Raw genomic sequence first — 14331 nt, 5'->3', positions numbered from 1 at the left:
CTCCTCGTTTTATCGTCATCATGTTTTCAGTTCCCACCCTCATCTTCAGTTTCCATAGCATTGCTTCATGACCTGATGGTGATGAACCGAAAGTGGCGCTCAGGAAAGGTCTTAATCAAGCAGATTAACCTCAGAAGGCTTCGGAGCTGACAAATTGACATAGCTGGTAATTTAGCTCATGATGAAATGCTAAAAGAGGGAGATACTTAGTGTTTACAGCTGGGCTTTACCTTCTTCTGTGCTAAACTTCCCTTGTCATTCCTCTGCTATACCCTCTGCTTGGCTGTTGTGTAGCTCAAGTATTAACGCAGATGTTCCAGACATTACCTGCTTCGTGCATGTTCATGAAGTGTGTCAGTGCTTCAGTCGTGTCCATTACCTTTCTGTGCCTTTTTTTTTTTTCTTTTGAGTTCTTCTCCTGTTTTTGTTTTATTTTGTTTCCTTAATTTGTTTCTTTTTTATATCTAGACTTTTCCACTTATGGATAGTTCAATGGTAATGCATGAGTAGTTTTGTTTTTCATAGTAGTAGTATTAAGCATTGAACGAAATATTTAGATTTTTACATTTACGAGTTCTAATTTTCATTCATTAGAACATGTATATCTTCCTTGATTTTTGTTATGTAGTCATTGTGACACGAACAGTATTTTCCATTAATGTTCCCTTTTCTCCAGCATTGTGTAACACATTGCTGGTAATTCATAACATCATATCCATAAAACAAAAGAAGTTTAGTTGAAACACAAATGGGTAAAGTCGTGTCTGAGTTCTATTGCACCCCACAATCAAAATACATTTTTAGATCCGTAAAGAATGCAACACTGTTTTTGTGAAAATAAAACATCTTAATTACTGTACTGTATTACCGTGATTTATTTTAATTTCTGTAATATTTTTTCCAGTACAAATTGTTGGCAGTTTTAAATTTTTACATTAACAAAAATGTGTAAATATTTTAAAATGTTATGCAAGATAATAAATTACATTCAAGTCACTTTATAAAATCTTTTTATAATAATTATAAAATAAACATTATATAACATCAAGGTAATGAGAACTGGAGAGAAATGTTTTTATTTGTCATACAAATAATGTTTCAGTTAAAATTATAATGCCAATCTTTGTATTTTTCAAGCTAAGTATAATTTCTTAATTCTTCTGATTTTCAGGTGAACTATGACTCAGACATGTTCTTTTAATTTTATCTAAAAACAAGGAAAATTACGTCAGATATCAAGAGTTGTATGAAGTGTCAAATACAACATTTTGGCCTTTCAGTATGGGCCTTTAGGGTGCTAATAAAAAAAATATTGCTACAAAAAAAAAATTGACAGTGCAGTCGGGTGGTCTCTGTAGACAAACATGAGCTAAGACAATATATTGTGTTTCCAATTCTTAATTTTCTCCTTCTATGGAACTCTTCTTTGCTCTCTATCTCTCTCTCCTCTCTCTGTTCTGTTGCCTTCATCTTGCCCCCCATAACAGGAGGCATGCCCCCGACTCCACAAACAGTCCAGATTGGTGGGCAGAAACAGAACCAGCAACAATACGACCCGTCCAAAGGTCCCCCAGTCCAGAACGCCGCCAGCCTGCACACGCCTCCCCCACAGCTTCCAGGCCGCCTCACCCAGGGTGGGCTCCCTATGGCTGGCCTGCCTCTCTCCCTGTCCCAGGGCCAGGCCATGGTGGTGGACCAGCAGGCTCCAGTGGCCGGTGGTCAGCTCCAGGTGAAGGTGCAGGGTGCCGGGGCCGTGCTGGCTCCAGTCAACCCACATGCGCAGCTGCAAGCACAGCTTCAGCTGGTGCCGTCAGGACTCCACCTACAGATGCAACAGCAGCAGATGCAGCAGTCGGTCATGCAGCCTGGACAGGCAGTGAGTATGCTAAAAGACATTTAGGACTATGCCACAGAAAACCTCACTAACCACATTGAACCACATTTGTCTTCCTTGTTTAAAAAAGCATGTTCTGCTTATGGTGGTAGTAATAAAAGTGTGTTAATTTCTGATTGGCACTCTAGCTTCTGGACTGTCTTGCTTTGGAGAATGAAAACGCTTTATATACTGTTGCAATAAACACGCTGGACAATATAGATATATTATTAATTAATTATATTAATATTCCTTGATATTAAATATCTTAAATAATCAAAGGATGTTTTCCAAACTTTTTAAAATAATTTAAAAAGAAGGGAAAAAATACATTTAGCAAAACTGACTTCCAAGAATATTTGTGATGCAAAGGATCAATTGAGTTTAAGTCTCTTTATGCTTTCACTTTGTGTTAAGTGTCTTCTCCCTCTGAGGAAAATGTAAAAACATTTATTGTTGTGACCTTATCTTTTAAAGGTTTTTTTATTAAATATAAAAAGAATTTAATTATACACACTACAACAAAAATACACAGAACTAAACAACATTTCCCAATTCATATTTTTACCAATATAAATGCCTTATTAAAAAATCTGCTGGATAGGAAGAATAAAAAAATTGTCTGATGAAACTCTCTTTAGGAAACATAACAGGCAAATAAAAAGTGCAATAAAATCATTACAATATTCAACTGTATATAAACAGCAAAATCATTGACTATATCATGAATATTCAATATATTGCACAGCCCTACTCACAACAGTAGATTTTGTTACAGTTCATACTCTCTCTCTTTTTCAGACTGTGGCACTTGTGCGTCCTGGATCAGATTCTTCCCAGCCTGCCCAGCGTTTGCTGTCCAACTCTCTCTCCAACCCTTCCATGTCTCCTGCTCCTCTAACATCCCCGTCCTCTCTCTCCTCCCCACACCCTTCTGTTCCGGTCCGCACTCCCAGTACTGGCCCCAGTCTCTCTCCTGCTGCCCAGTCCAAACTCGCTACCACGAATGGCACCTCCGGGCTGAAAATGTCCGGTCTGGGTCAGAGTCCAGTTGGGCAGAACTCACAGGAATGCTCTCAGGACAAGCAAGCAGAACAAGCCAAGCTGGTGAGAACTCTCAGATTAGAATAAGATCTTTTAGTATGTATTAAAGTAGCACATTTTGTAGTATATGTTGCCTGTAATATCTCACACAAGAGCCTAACGTGTCATTGTAGGAGAGTCATGTGCACCAGCGTATCGCAGAGCTCCGTAAAGAAGGCCAGTGGTCAGCTAGCCGCTTACCCAAGCTGCAGGAGACCTGCAGGCCCAAATCCCACTGGGACTACTTGCTGGAGGAGATGCAGTGGATGGCTGCTGACTTTGTCCAGGAAAGGCGCTGGAAGAAGGCTGCTGCCAAGAAGGTGAGAAGATTCACACTCAGTCTATGGTATTACAAACTGATTATATGTACATTGGATGTAAATATATGATTGTATGTACAACTGATGTAGCGGTCAAGTGTAACTTCAATGTATTCGGCCATATGCTCTAGTCCCAGTGACCATTCAGTATAGAGCAGGCTAAAATTGAGCTTCAATTTTAATTTAAGCAATCTCTCTCTGTATAGCTTGTGCGCACATGTGCACGTTACCATGTTGAACAGAAGAAGATGGGGGAACGTGACAAGAGGGAGGAGGAGATGAGGCTGCGGCACATTGCCAGCACCATCGCCCGTGGGGTTGACTACTTCTGGTCCAATATTGAACAGGTACATTTACATGTCATTTATACCAGTGTAAATTTAGTATTATAATAGTATTTATTATAATACTATTTATTAATATTTGAGTATGATTTTATTATATATTTTATTCTAGTTTTAGTCATTTTAGTACTTCAACTTAAATTCAATTTAGTTACTTGCCAATGCAACATTTCAATTTTTTTTAAATCTTTTTTTACATTTTATTTTTACTTTTTTTACATTTTATTTCAGCTTTATTTCACTTAACAAAAACTGTATTTAATAGTTTTTAACTTTTAGTTTTAGTTAACAATAACAACACTGACTATACTGACTATACTTTAATAAAAGTAAAAAAGTAAATAAATAAAATCAAGGAATTATTTTGTATGAATCTTAAGATTCACTTGTGTTTGGGTTCATTGCATTTCACTCAGTGTGTGTCAGATTCAAAATAATGCATCGTTTATTATAAATTAGTATTCATTGTTTAGACACTGTGACAAATGTTATTCTACTGTATGTGGAGGTTTGTATCAGTTCCTCATAAAGAGTTTTTTCTCTCTCTGTCTTACGTCAGGTTGTAGAAATCAAGCTGCGTTTTGAGATCTATGACAAACGACAAAAAATTCTTAGCTTGCAGAAGGCTGTGAGTAAAGGTGAGATTGATTAATGTTATCTGACCTGTCTTAACTGAATGCTCAGACTTGGTTTATTAATTCAGAAGTGACTTTTTATTGCTACAGGCCAGTGTGCTAAAGTGACCCAGTCATCTGGAGAGAAGTCAAATAAAGAGAGTAAAGGGGTAAGATCTTCTCCATGACTTCTCCAAGATCCTTCCTTATCGCTGCTCTGCTCATCCTTTGATTGTACTTGACAATTTGTCTTCCCTTTTTTCCCTTTCAGCAGGAGACTGGCCCATCCCGCAAGAGAAAGTCAAGCACCTCGCTGTCTGATGTAGAAGGTACATAGTGCATTTATACATAGTTTCATTACCATTCTCTGTGTGCATGCTGCTGATTGCTCTGATGTTGTTTTGCAGTTGAAGATGAGGAAAGTACAATAGAGGAGCAGGAGGCTATGGAGGTGGCAGCTGATCAGAAAGCAGAGCTGGCCGCACTAACAAAAGAAGGTAAGTTTTACATCTTAAACTTATGGGCATGTCTTTAAACGGTAATACTTTTTTTTTGTACGACTATGTACGAGCATAGTATGTTACATGTTTAGACATAGACTGAATTATATAATACTTATTTTGGGCATTTTTAAGGTTATTGATCATGGCTTCTCAAAAATTTTTGAAACCTATTGTAACATTATGTAGTTAAACGGATTTATTTCATATATATATATATATATATATATATATATATACATATATATATATATATATGAAATAAATCCGTTCATGCAATTTGATAATTTCATAAATGTTTTTAGTGGATTTTGAGATGCAATTGAATTTTGTACACAGGCTAATACTTAATTTTATAATGTTTTCAGTATGCAAAAGTTTTGGTTATTTATAATTCTGCATTACAGCAGCCATCAGCCACTGAAAACTCATATAGCAGAGCCACTGTTGTAAGTTGTTTTTGTGTCTTGTAGCTGAAGTGCCATTGGATGATCTGGTGAAGCAGTACGCTGGTGCTTACGCAGAGGGCTTTGAGTGGCCGCAGCCTTCCAGCCAGAGCGAAGATGAAGACAGAGTGGAAGCTGAAGGTTTGTGTACATCTACTGCTTAAGAACTAACTTAAGATCCCATAAAATCCCAGAAATACAAAAGAATTCGAATAAATCAGTACTTTGGGCAGTATATTGATTTGATGTCACAGTAGGGCTACCCCCTAATAGTCGACTAACCGTTAGTCAATGAGAAGAAGCTTGGTCAACCAAAAATTTTTTAGCTGCTTAGTCACAGAAGAAAAAAAAAATCCACAGGCGAAGTCACGCACTTTGTGATGGACGGATTGTTAACAGATTGTCTTTGTGGTAATTACAGTACATCGGGCAAGACATCCAAATGCTCACCTATCATTCATCGACCTCAAATATGGCTTCATCTGAAATATGTTAGTAGCAGCAACTTTACATGGCCACTCAATTTAATGTTAACAAAAATGTGCACTATTCAAGTGTCTGTGCGGAGTTTAAGCTGAATATAGCGAGCTCACTGCATGACAGATGGAAGTGCCGATGCATTCACTTGCTCTTAAAATACTTTTTTGGTCATACAGATAAGAGTAAAACATATTTCAAATCTGTAAAGACTCTACATTTATTTGTGTGTACTCACAAGAACAACAAAACATTGCACTTTTGTAAAATAATGACAGGATCGTCTTTCTGCCGTCTCTGTGAACTTGAGCACGAAACTCAAATTCAGTGTGTACTTCCCTTACAGATGCAAAAATATAGAGAGAGAGTAGGGGTGTAACATGTCAGGCTATATAGCGCTTTTAACAATACAGATTGTGTCAAAGCACTTAACAGTATCAAATTGGAGGATAGAGTGTCAGTAATGTATAATGATGAGATTAAACAGTCAATTTTCAGTTAAAGGCATTTCATTATTGAATTCAGAGATGTCATTGTCTAGCTCAGTTTAGTTTAAATAGCGACAGCGGCAAGGACCCAAAACACCCTCTGTGACAGAATGGAGAAAAAACCTTGGGAGAAACCAGGTTCAGTTGGGGGGCCAGTTCTCCTCCGGCCAGACGAAACCCGCAGTTGAATTCCAACCGCAGCCATGTCAGATTGTGTAAAGGGCTTATCTGATTCCCGTGGTCTTGTCCCGATGGGGCATTTTAATTATAATTGAATGTATTTGTTATATTTGTGTTTTATTCATTATTTTAAGTTTTTCATTTCTATGATTTATTCATTTGCTATAATTGTAATGTATAGATTAATGCATTTATTGTTTCTTGGTCTATTTTTATAATATATATTTGTTTGTTTATTATAATTTAAATTTATAGTTTAATTCATTTAATATATTTCTGTTGTATGTGTGTGTGCGTGTGTGTGTGTGTGTGTATATATATATATATATATATATATATATATATATATATATATATATATATATATATATATAAAAAATATTATACTATTTATTATTTTAAAATGTGTTTATTAATTTTTCATATTTGTATATTATTTTTTATATAATAAAGAGATACAACCACGATCAGATGATAGAAGCAGGTCATTTGTAACTCGAATGAGAGCAGTCTCAGTACTATGATACGGTCTAAATCCTGACTGGAATTCCTCAAAGATACCATTTTTCTCTAAGAAGGAATATAATTGTGAGGATACTACCTTTTCTGGTATCTTTGACAGAAAGGGAGATTTGAGATCGGTCTGTAATTAACTAGATCTTTGGGGTCAAGTTGTGGTTTTTTTAATGAGAGGCTTAATAACAGCCAATTTGAAGGTTTTGGGGATCCTAATGACAGGGATGAATTAATAGTAGCCAAAAGAGGATCTGTGACTTCTGGAAGCAGTTCTTTTAGTAGTTTAGATGGAATAGGGTCTAACATGCATGTTGTTGGTTTAGATGATTTAACAAGTTTATACAATTCTTCCTCTCCTATAGTAGAGAATGAGTGGAATTGTTCCTCAGGGGATATATAGTGCACTATCTGATGCGATACTGTAGCTGACAGCTGCATGGTTACAATTTTATCTCTGATAGAATCGATCTTGGAAGTAAAGTAGTTCATAATGTCATTACTGCTGTGCTCTTGGGAACTACCAACACCTGTTGATGCTTTATTTTTTGTTAATTTAGTCACTGTATTGAATAAATACCGGGGGTTATGTTTGTTTTCTTCTAGAAGAGACGAAAAGTAATCAGATCTAACAGTTTTTAGTGCTTTTCTGTAGGATAGGGTACTTTCCCGCCAAGCTATACGAAATACCTCTAGTTTTGTTTTCCTCCAGGTGTGCTCCATTTTCCAGGCTGCTCTCTTTAGGAGCGAGCGAATGTGCTCATTATACCATGGAGTCAGACTGTTTTCTTTGATCTTCCTTAAGCGTAAAGGAGCAACTGTATCTAAAGTGCTAGAAAAGAGAGAGTCCATAGTTTCTGTTACATCAAGTTTTTCTGCGCTGTTGGATATGCTGAGGAATTGAGATAAATCAGGAAGATTACTTAGAAAGCAGTCTTTTGTGGTAGAGGTGATGGTTCTACCATACTTGTAACAAGGAGTAGAATTTACAGTTTTAGCTGTATGGAGTTTACACAAGACTAGATAATGATCTGAGATATCATCGCTTTGCTGCAGAATTCCAACACCACTAACATCAATTTATGTGACAGTATTAAATCTAGAGTATGATTTCGAACAATGAGTAGGTGCTGAAACGTGTTGACTAACCCCAAAAGAGTTCAGAATGTCTGTGAATGCTGATCCTAATCCTAATAATTTTTTTCATTATCGACATGGATATTAAAATCGCCAACAATTAAGACTTTATCTGCAGCCAGTACTAACTCCGATAGAAAATCACAATAAAGTCTGTGTGGTGCCCTGGTGGCCTGTATACAGTAGCCAGTACAAACATCACAGGGGATTTATCACTAACACGTGTTTCTCTAGATAATGTTATACGCAGCACCATAACATCAAACGAGTTATACTTAAACCCTACCCTCTGAGAAATACTGAGAATATTGCTATAAATTATAACACCTCCCCCTTTACCTTTTGGACGTGGCTCATTTTTATAAGCAGTAATCTTGGGGGGTGGACTCATTTAAAATAATGTATTCATCTGGTTTTGGTCATGTTTCTGTCAAACAGCAAATCTAGGTTATGATCATTGATCAAATCTTTTACAAAAAGTGCTTTTGTAGAAAGAAACCTGATATTCAGTAAGCCAAGTTTTATGAATTGTTTCTCTGTATTGTAAACTTTTTTTTATTTGTTGAACATCAATTAAGTTTACTCTTAAATTGGTTTGGATGTTTTTTGTATTTTCTAGTTCGGGGAACAGACACAGTCTCTATAATGTGATATCTAGGTGAAGGAGTCTATGTGCTGAGAATTAACTGACTTCTGTGACGTGAGGCGGCTAGCAGATGGTCGGTTTAGCCAGTCTGTCTGCTTCCTGACCTGGGCCACAGTTAGTCAAGTAACTCTAAAGACTATGTGCACATGCACATATTCATAGCGAAAATTTTGAGTACAGGTCTTTCGGTTCGGTAGGCATGTGCACCGAACAAATCGTTCCATTTTTTTTTCAGGAAATTCAGACAATAAATACCGTTTTGGTGCTCTTTGATGTGGCACGACAGATCGCTGTATAAACGCCTCAGTTCTGACTGCAGCGCGAGTGAGCGTGATCATTCTTTCCTGTTTATTACTAGTTTTAACGCAAAATAAACATGAATTGACATCTTTCCCCTCATGTAATCGCTCAATCAGTGTTTCAGCCGTGGAAAGATGTCATTAAAACAGCTTGTAAACAAAATGTCACGTAGTATTTCATTTACCTCAGGCAAGTCATCAGTGTCTACTGCTGCTTATTTGCTAGAGAAATGAAGTCTAGCGAAGAGCATCTTGCGAAATATTAGACCATACACTTCATTATATTTTACTTTACCTGTAAGTGATGTCTTAATTGTTTAATATGTTTAAATAAATATTTTATCTAACATGTTATGACAGCCACTCTGTAAATTATTATATTTCAACTAGGGATGTCAATTTTCGATCATTTCCATGATCGATCGTCGTTTAACGATCAAGTTAATCGATTAATCGCTAACCTTAGTACTGCAAAATGTGTCTATTGCAGTGGCATATAGTTAGCATGACAGGATGTGCAAATGCCACTCAAAAAGCCAGCTTCCTCACCCGAATTAAAGGGATTTTTAGTTTAAATAAAAGGCTAGTAGCGGGATTGTAAAATAAATAGATGTGATTTATAATCATTCGATAAAATGAATAGAGTGTGCCGTAGTTACGTTTGGGATCATTATTGTTGGCTGTTTATATCCTGTCACGGAGACCGTAGAATCCGCCTTTTTAAATGGTTTCATGGTGCTCGTTGTATTTTAAAACAATTTTAAAACACAATCGTAATGTTTGCAATTGACATATCTGCATTTAAAATAAAATGATCGCAAATGTTGGCTAACTTCGGTGGCTGTGGCTGAGCCGTGCTGCCAGTAAACCGTTTCGACCGGCGGTGCTACAGAACACACTGACACTGCAGCTCATGTGAAACATTTTAATGTAAGTATTTTGAACCAAGTGAGGTTCAAAGCTTATAAGAGAAGTAATTGCTTAGCAGGCAAATGTTAGATTGCGACCATGTTTTGGATTCATGCCGTTCGAGCCCATGCATTTAAATCAAGCCATACGCAGCTTTTTGTTCAGTTTTGGTCACGAATCTTAATAATATTTAGTTTCTTTTCCTAAATCCTCACGGTCTCACCCTCTAATTTCACTGGTTTATTTTATTGTCATTCACCTTTAATCATTTTCACATCTCTTACTGTGGTAAACATGCAAGTGGAAGATTAAATATTTCATGGCCATGAATTAAGAATTCGTTCCTATCCTATGACTTATTAATTCGCTCCCTCATTTTATAAGTTGTTATATAGGGAACAAATAAATTAAAGCTGGACAGTGGCCAAAAATTAATAAGTCGTTGGAGCGACTTAGGAATGAATTATCTGTCCAAAAACCCTGTCAAAGCGCAGTGCCCAATAAATAACGATTATCTGGGGAAATTGAAATTAAACATGACTTTGTTACTTAATTTCTATTTCTTTCCATGTTGAATGACTCTATATTTTAAGTTTTTTGTCATATTAAAAGCGTAATATGTACATTAGTAAATAATTTTCTCAAAAGACCAAGCCCCGTCACTAACAGCCACTTGCACGTGTTTTGTGCATGATCCAGACGCACCCCAAAATGAAATTGCTTAATTGACCATCAGTAGCTTTAATCGATTGCATCTCTTATCGATTAATCGTTGACATCCCTAATTTCAGCAACAAATAAAAATTTTATAATTTAGAAGTTAATTTAAAAACGTATTTATTAATTTGAGTATTAATTATTATAGTTAAAAATAAATGGTTATTGAATTTAAGTTTGGGCTCTGTTATTAATTGTAACCCTATGGTAATGTAAAGGGCTCCCTATAGTTTAGAGTAGAAGCTGAGGTAGATTTTTATCCCTAAAGTAATTGTAATTGAATTTATTTAAAGAGAGAGCAATTTGTTTAGTAAACCATTGTTTAAAAAAAAAAACAAGGGCAGCCGTGTGTCAAGTAACAGTTTGCTCTTCTCTGTTCAGACATGGATTCTCCGTTGGACAGTCCACATGATGCGGTGCTGATAGACTCTTTGCTGAGTATGGATCAGTACCGTGGGGCTGAGCGGACGGCTTCTGGCCCTGATGGGAAGCCCACAAAGGATATCGCAGAGGTTGCTGCAGCAACAGACTTGATTCTGCCCAAAGGCAGTGCCAGGACCACTCTAACTGTGAGTCATTTACGCTTTTACTCACAGGGACTGTTTAAAACATGATGGTTAAAGATTTAATTAAGCAGTTGTTTAATTCAAGTGGTCTCACATTGTCTGATGACTCATGAAACCTTTCCTCTCAGAGTCGTTCCTCTCCTCCTGCTCTGCTGCACGGTTCTCTGAGAGAGTACCAGCAGGTTGGGGTGGAGTGGCTGGCAAACCTCCACCGCAAAAACCTCAATGGCATCCTGGCAGATGAAACTGGCCTTGGCAAAACCGTACAGACTGTGGCTTATTTTGCTCACTTGGCCTGCAACCAGGGTACCACCACCAACCACATTTACCAACTTTATAGAGTCAATTACATTTGGTTTTCTTTTCAAAGCATTTGTTTATTGTAATTTTAGAATAAAATTTAATATTAGAACAAAATGCAACACATTCTGCTGTCATGTTGCAGGTATCTGGGGGCCACATTTAGTGGTGGTGAGGACCTGTAAGCTGCTAAACTGGGAGATGGAGTTCAAACGGTGGTGTCCTGGATTGAAGATACTCCTCTATCTCGGCAGCAGAAAGCAGCGCAGATACAAGAGATCGGTATGAACCAAAGAAAGCAAGCAAGCCAGCCTAATATGTACTCTCACATACTACCACCTGTCTATCCATCCCTGTTGCTGTGGCCTAGCTGTTAGTGTATCAGTTTTGCATTAGATTATTCCTCAAAGTAGTTTTCAAATCAGTGTGTAGGTCATTGAGATCTTTTGATTGAGGGGGTAGCTTTTGTCCATGTTTTTTGTCTGTTCTCACTTTCCCACTGTTGTCTAATGTGTGCAGAGGTGGTGTGAGCCCAACAGCTTCCATGTGTGCGTGACTTCATACAAACTTCTGCTGAAAGATCAGTCTCACTTCTTGAGGAGGCGCTGGAGGCACCTGGTGCTAGACGAGGTGCAGCTCATCAAAAAGATGACAGAGAAACACTGGGAGACCATCTTCAACATAAAGAGGTTAGGAACAATGCAACTGTTTTCTTTACAGTATCTGTTGGTGTTGTTTTCTATGTTTTTGTTTTCAAGAGAATATTTACAGTAGATTTATTTTTTACAACAGCTGTTTGCTAGGAACGCACAGAATAACACCATTGAAGTTAATCTTTACTTATAGCATTTAAAATGATTGATTTTTGTTTTTCAGCGTTTTATTATTTTAGACTGAATAGTATAGAAATTTGGGATCAGCCATTTATTGGTTGATATGTGCTTAGCATCCTTAGTACTTATCAGTTATTTTAGCATTATTTGTATATTATACTATTTATTAATGTTTGAATTATCTTTTTTTTATTATATTTTAAGTTTCAACTTATAGCTTCAGTTCATTTTAGTTTGTGTTAATATTTTTAGTTGAAAATTGTTTTAATTTGTTTTTTAGGATGTCTATTTAGCCTTTTTTTATTTCAGTTTTAGTAATTAAACATTCTTTCAGTCAGTGTAAAGGCAACACTACTAATTTTAATTTTTCATCTTAATGTCTAAGTTTTGTTTTATTTCATTTCAATTACAAAAAATTATTTTTTTATACATTTAATTTTAGTTTTGTTTATAATAACACTATACTGTATGCAAGTTTCAAAAATACTTTGTATGTATTAATATATTGTAATGGATTTTAAAACCTTTTTTTTTTCTCTCGGTCTTCTCAACAGTCAGCAGAGGATCCTCTTAATCAACACACCTCTCCAGAACACTCTGAAAGAGTTATGGACCATGATCCACTTCCTCCTGCCTGGAATCACTCACCCATACCTCAAATTCCCCATCAAACCCGGGACAGATCAGAACCAGGACTACTGCCACAAACTGGTCATCAGACTGCACAGGGTGAGGCTTGCTGGAAGTTGTTTCTGGTGACTTTCACCACAGAATGATGCACTTTTGCTTAGCTATCTTGCTCGAGCACCTCAATCCTAGTTTTGTTTTCTTTCTCTGTGCTTTAGATGATTCAACCCTTCATCCTGCGCCGTTCCAAGAGAGATGTGGAGAAGCAAATGCCTAAGAAGTATGAGCACATTCTCAAGTGCCGTCTGTCCAAGAGGCAAAAGAGCATGTATGAGGACATCCTAATCCAGCCCAGGTCAGCGCAGAACACATTCAGCCAAACACAATATTAACCAGCTCTTTTCCAGTTCATCTGTTTTGATTGATACTCTGCTTTTCTACTGCCTTCTAGTGCACAGGAAGCACTGAAAACTGGACATTTTGTCAGAGTCCTGGAGGTTCTTATGCAGCTCCAGAAGATCTGCAACCATCCAGACCTGATCCAGACCAGAGACACACGCAACTCTTACATATGTCAGCCACTGCAGTACAACACCCCATCATTACTGCTCACAGCCCTAAAGCAGCACCAGTGGAAGGTTAGGAAGATAAATAAACGCTTGGATTGTGGAATATAGAAGAAAAATATTTGTTGACTAATAGGCCATTTTTCTTTTCCAGACTGTAGATGTGTCACTGTTTGACCTGATCGGTAACGAGGGCAGATTAACCCGTTATGAGGCCGAGGAGGCTCTACCAAAACTCAGAATGACCAAACAGCTGATTGAAGAGATCTACAATGCACGAGACCCACCAGCCAGACCCAGACCATGCAAGATCAAACCTATGAGGTGTCCATCCATCCATGCAGGCCTATCAGCTCTGAACACTTACCCGACACTTAGAACACTTAGTATTTTAGAAATTTACCTGTGAACTTAAAATACAATTAAACTGAAAATAAAACAAAATAACTAAAAATATAATAAAATACCTAACTACATAATACTGTTATTGTTAGAAATTGCAACAATATAAAAATAGAAATATAATACATTTATACATTTAAAATTTTAATTAAAACAATAATATACAAATATGAAAAATTAATAAATACATTTTTAAATAATAAATGATATAATATAAAAATATATATGTATGTATGCATGCATGTATGTGTGTGTGTGTGTGTGTGTGTATATATATATATATATATATATATATATATATATATATATATATATATATATATATATATATATATATATGCAACAGAAATATATTAAATGAATTAAATTATAAGCTAAACAAATATATATTATAAAAATAGACAAAGAAACAATAAATGCATTAAACTATACATTACAATTATAGCAAAGGAATAAATCATATAAATGAAAAACTTCAAATAATGAATAAA

The 14331-nt window shown here is 36.3% G+C and overlaps 1 protein-coding gene across 6 annotated transcripts in view; it reads left to right on the top strand.

Moving 5' to 3' along the window:
* The window catches only part of LOC306848347 (E1A-binding protein p400-like), a 43296-nt gene that overhangs the window by 5026 nt on the left and 23939 nt on the right, over nucleotides 1-14331 (top strand). For 5 of the 6 annotated variants that reach the window (XM_079382840.1, XM_079382838.1, XM_079382839.1 and 2 more), the window contains exons 5-21: nucleotides 1488-1876; nucleotides 2675-2980; nucleotides 3091-3276; nucleotides 3483-3623; nucleotides 4180-4258; nucleotides 4346-4404; nucleotides 4506-4563; nucleotides 4642-4731; nucleotides 5208-5321; nucleotides 10928-11115; nucleotides 11241-11418; nucleotides 11558-11694; nucleotides 11932-12101; nucleotides 12800-12974; nucleotides 13091-13227; nucleotides 13324-13510; nucleotides 13593-13762. In XM_079382840.1, coding sequence (XP_079238966.1) covers nucleotides 1488-1876; nucleotides 2675-2980; nucleotides 3091-3276; nucleotides 3483-3623; nucleotides 4180-4258; nucleotides 4346-4404; nucleotides 4506-4563; nucleotides 4642-4731; nucleotides 5208-5321; nucleotides 10928-11115; nucleotides 11241-11418; nucleotides 11558-11694; nucleotides 11932-12101; nucleotides 12800-12974; nucleotides 13091-13227; nucleotides 13324-13510; nucleotides 13593-13762 — 2764 coding nt within the window. The remainder of the gene's footprint in view (nucleotides 1-1487; nucleotides 1877-2674; nucleotides 2981-3090; nucleotides 3277-3482; nucleotides 3624-4179; nucleotides 4259-4345; nucleotides 4405-4505; nucleotides 4564-4641; nucleotides 4732-5207; nucleotides 5322-10927; nucleotides 11116-11240; nucleotides 11419-11557; nucleotides 11695-11931; nucleotides 12102-12799; nucleotides 12975-13090; nucleotides 13228-13323; nucleotides 13511-13592; nucleotides 13763-14331) is intronic. The other variant, XM_079382836.1, reaches the window with a different exon arrangement.

This window comes from Barbus barbus, assembly GCF_936440315.1.
Source record: "Barbus barbus genome assembly, chromosome: 28".
NCBI lineage: Eukaryota > Metazoa > Chordata > Actinopteri > Cypriniformes > Cyprinidae > Barbus > Barbus barbus.
This window is presented reverse-complemented; position numbering and strand designations above follow the sequence as displayed.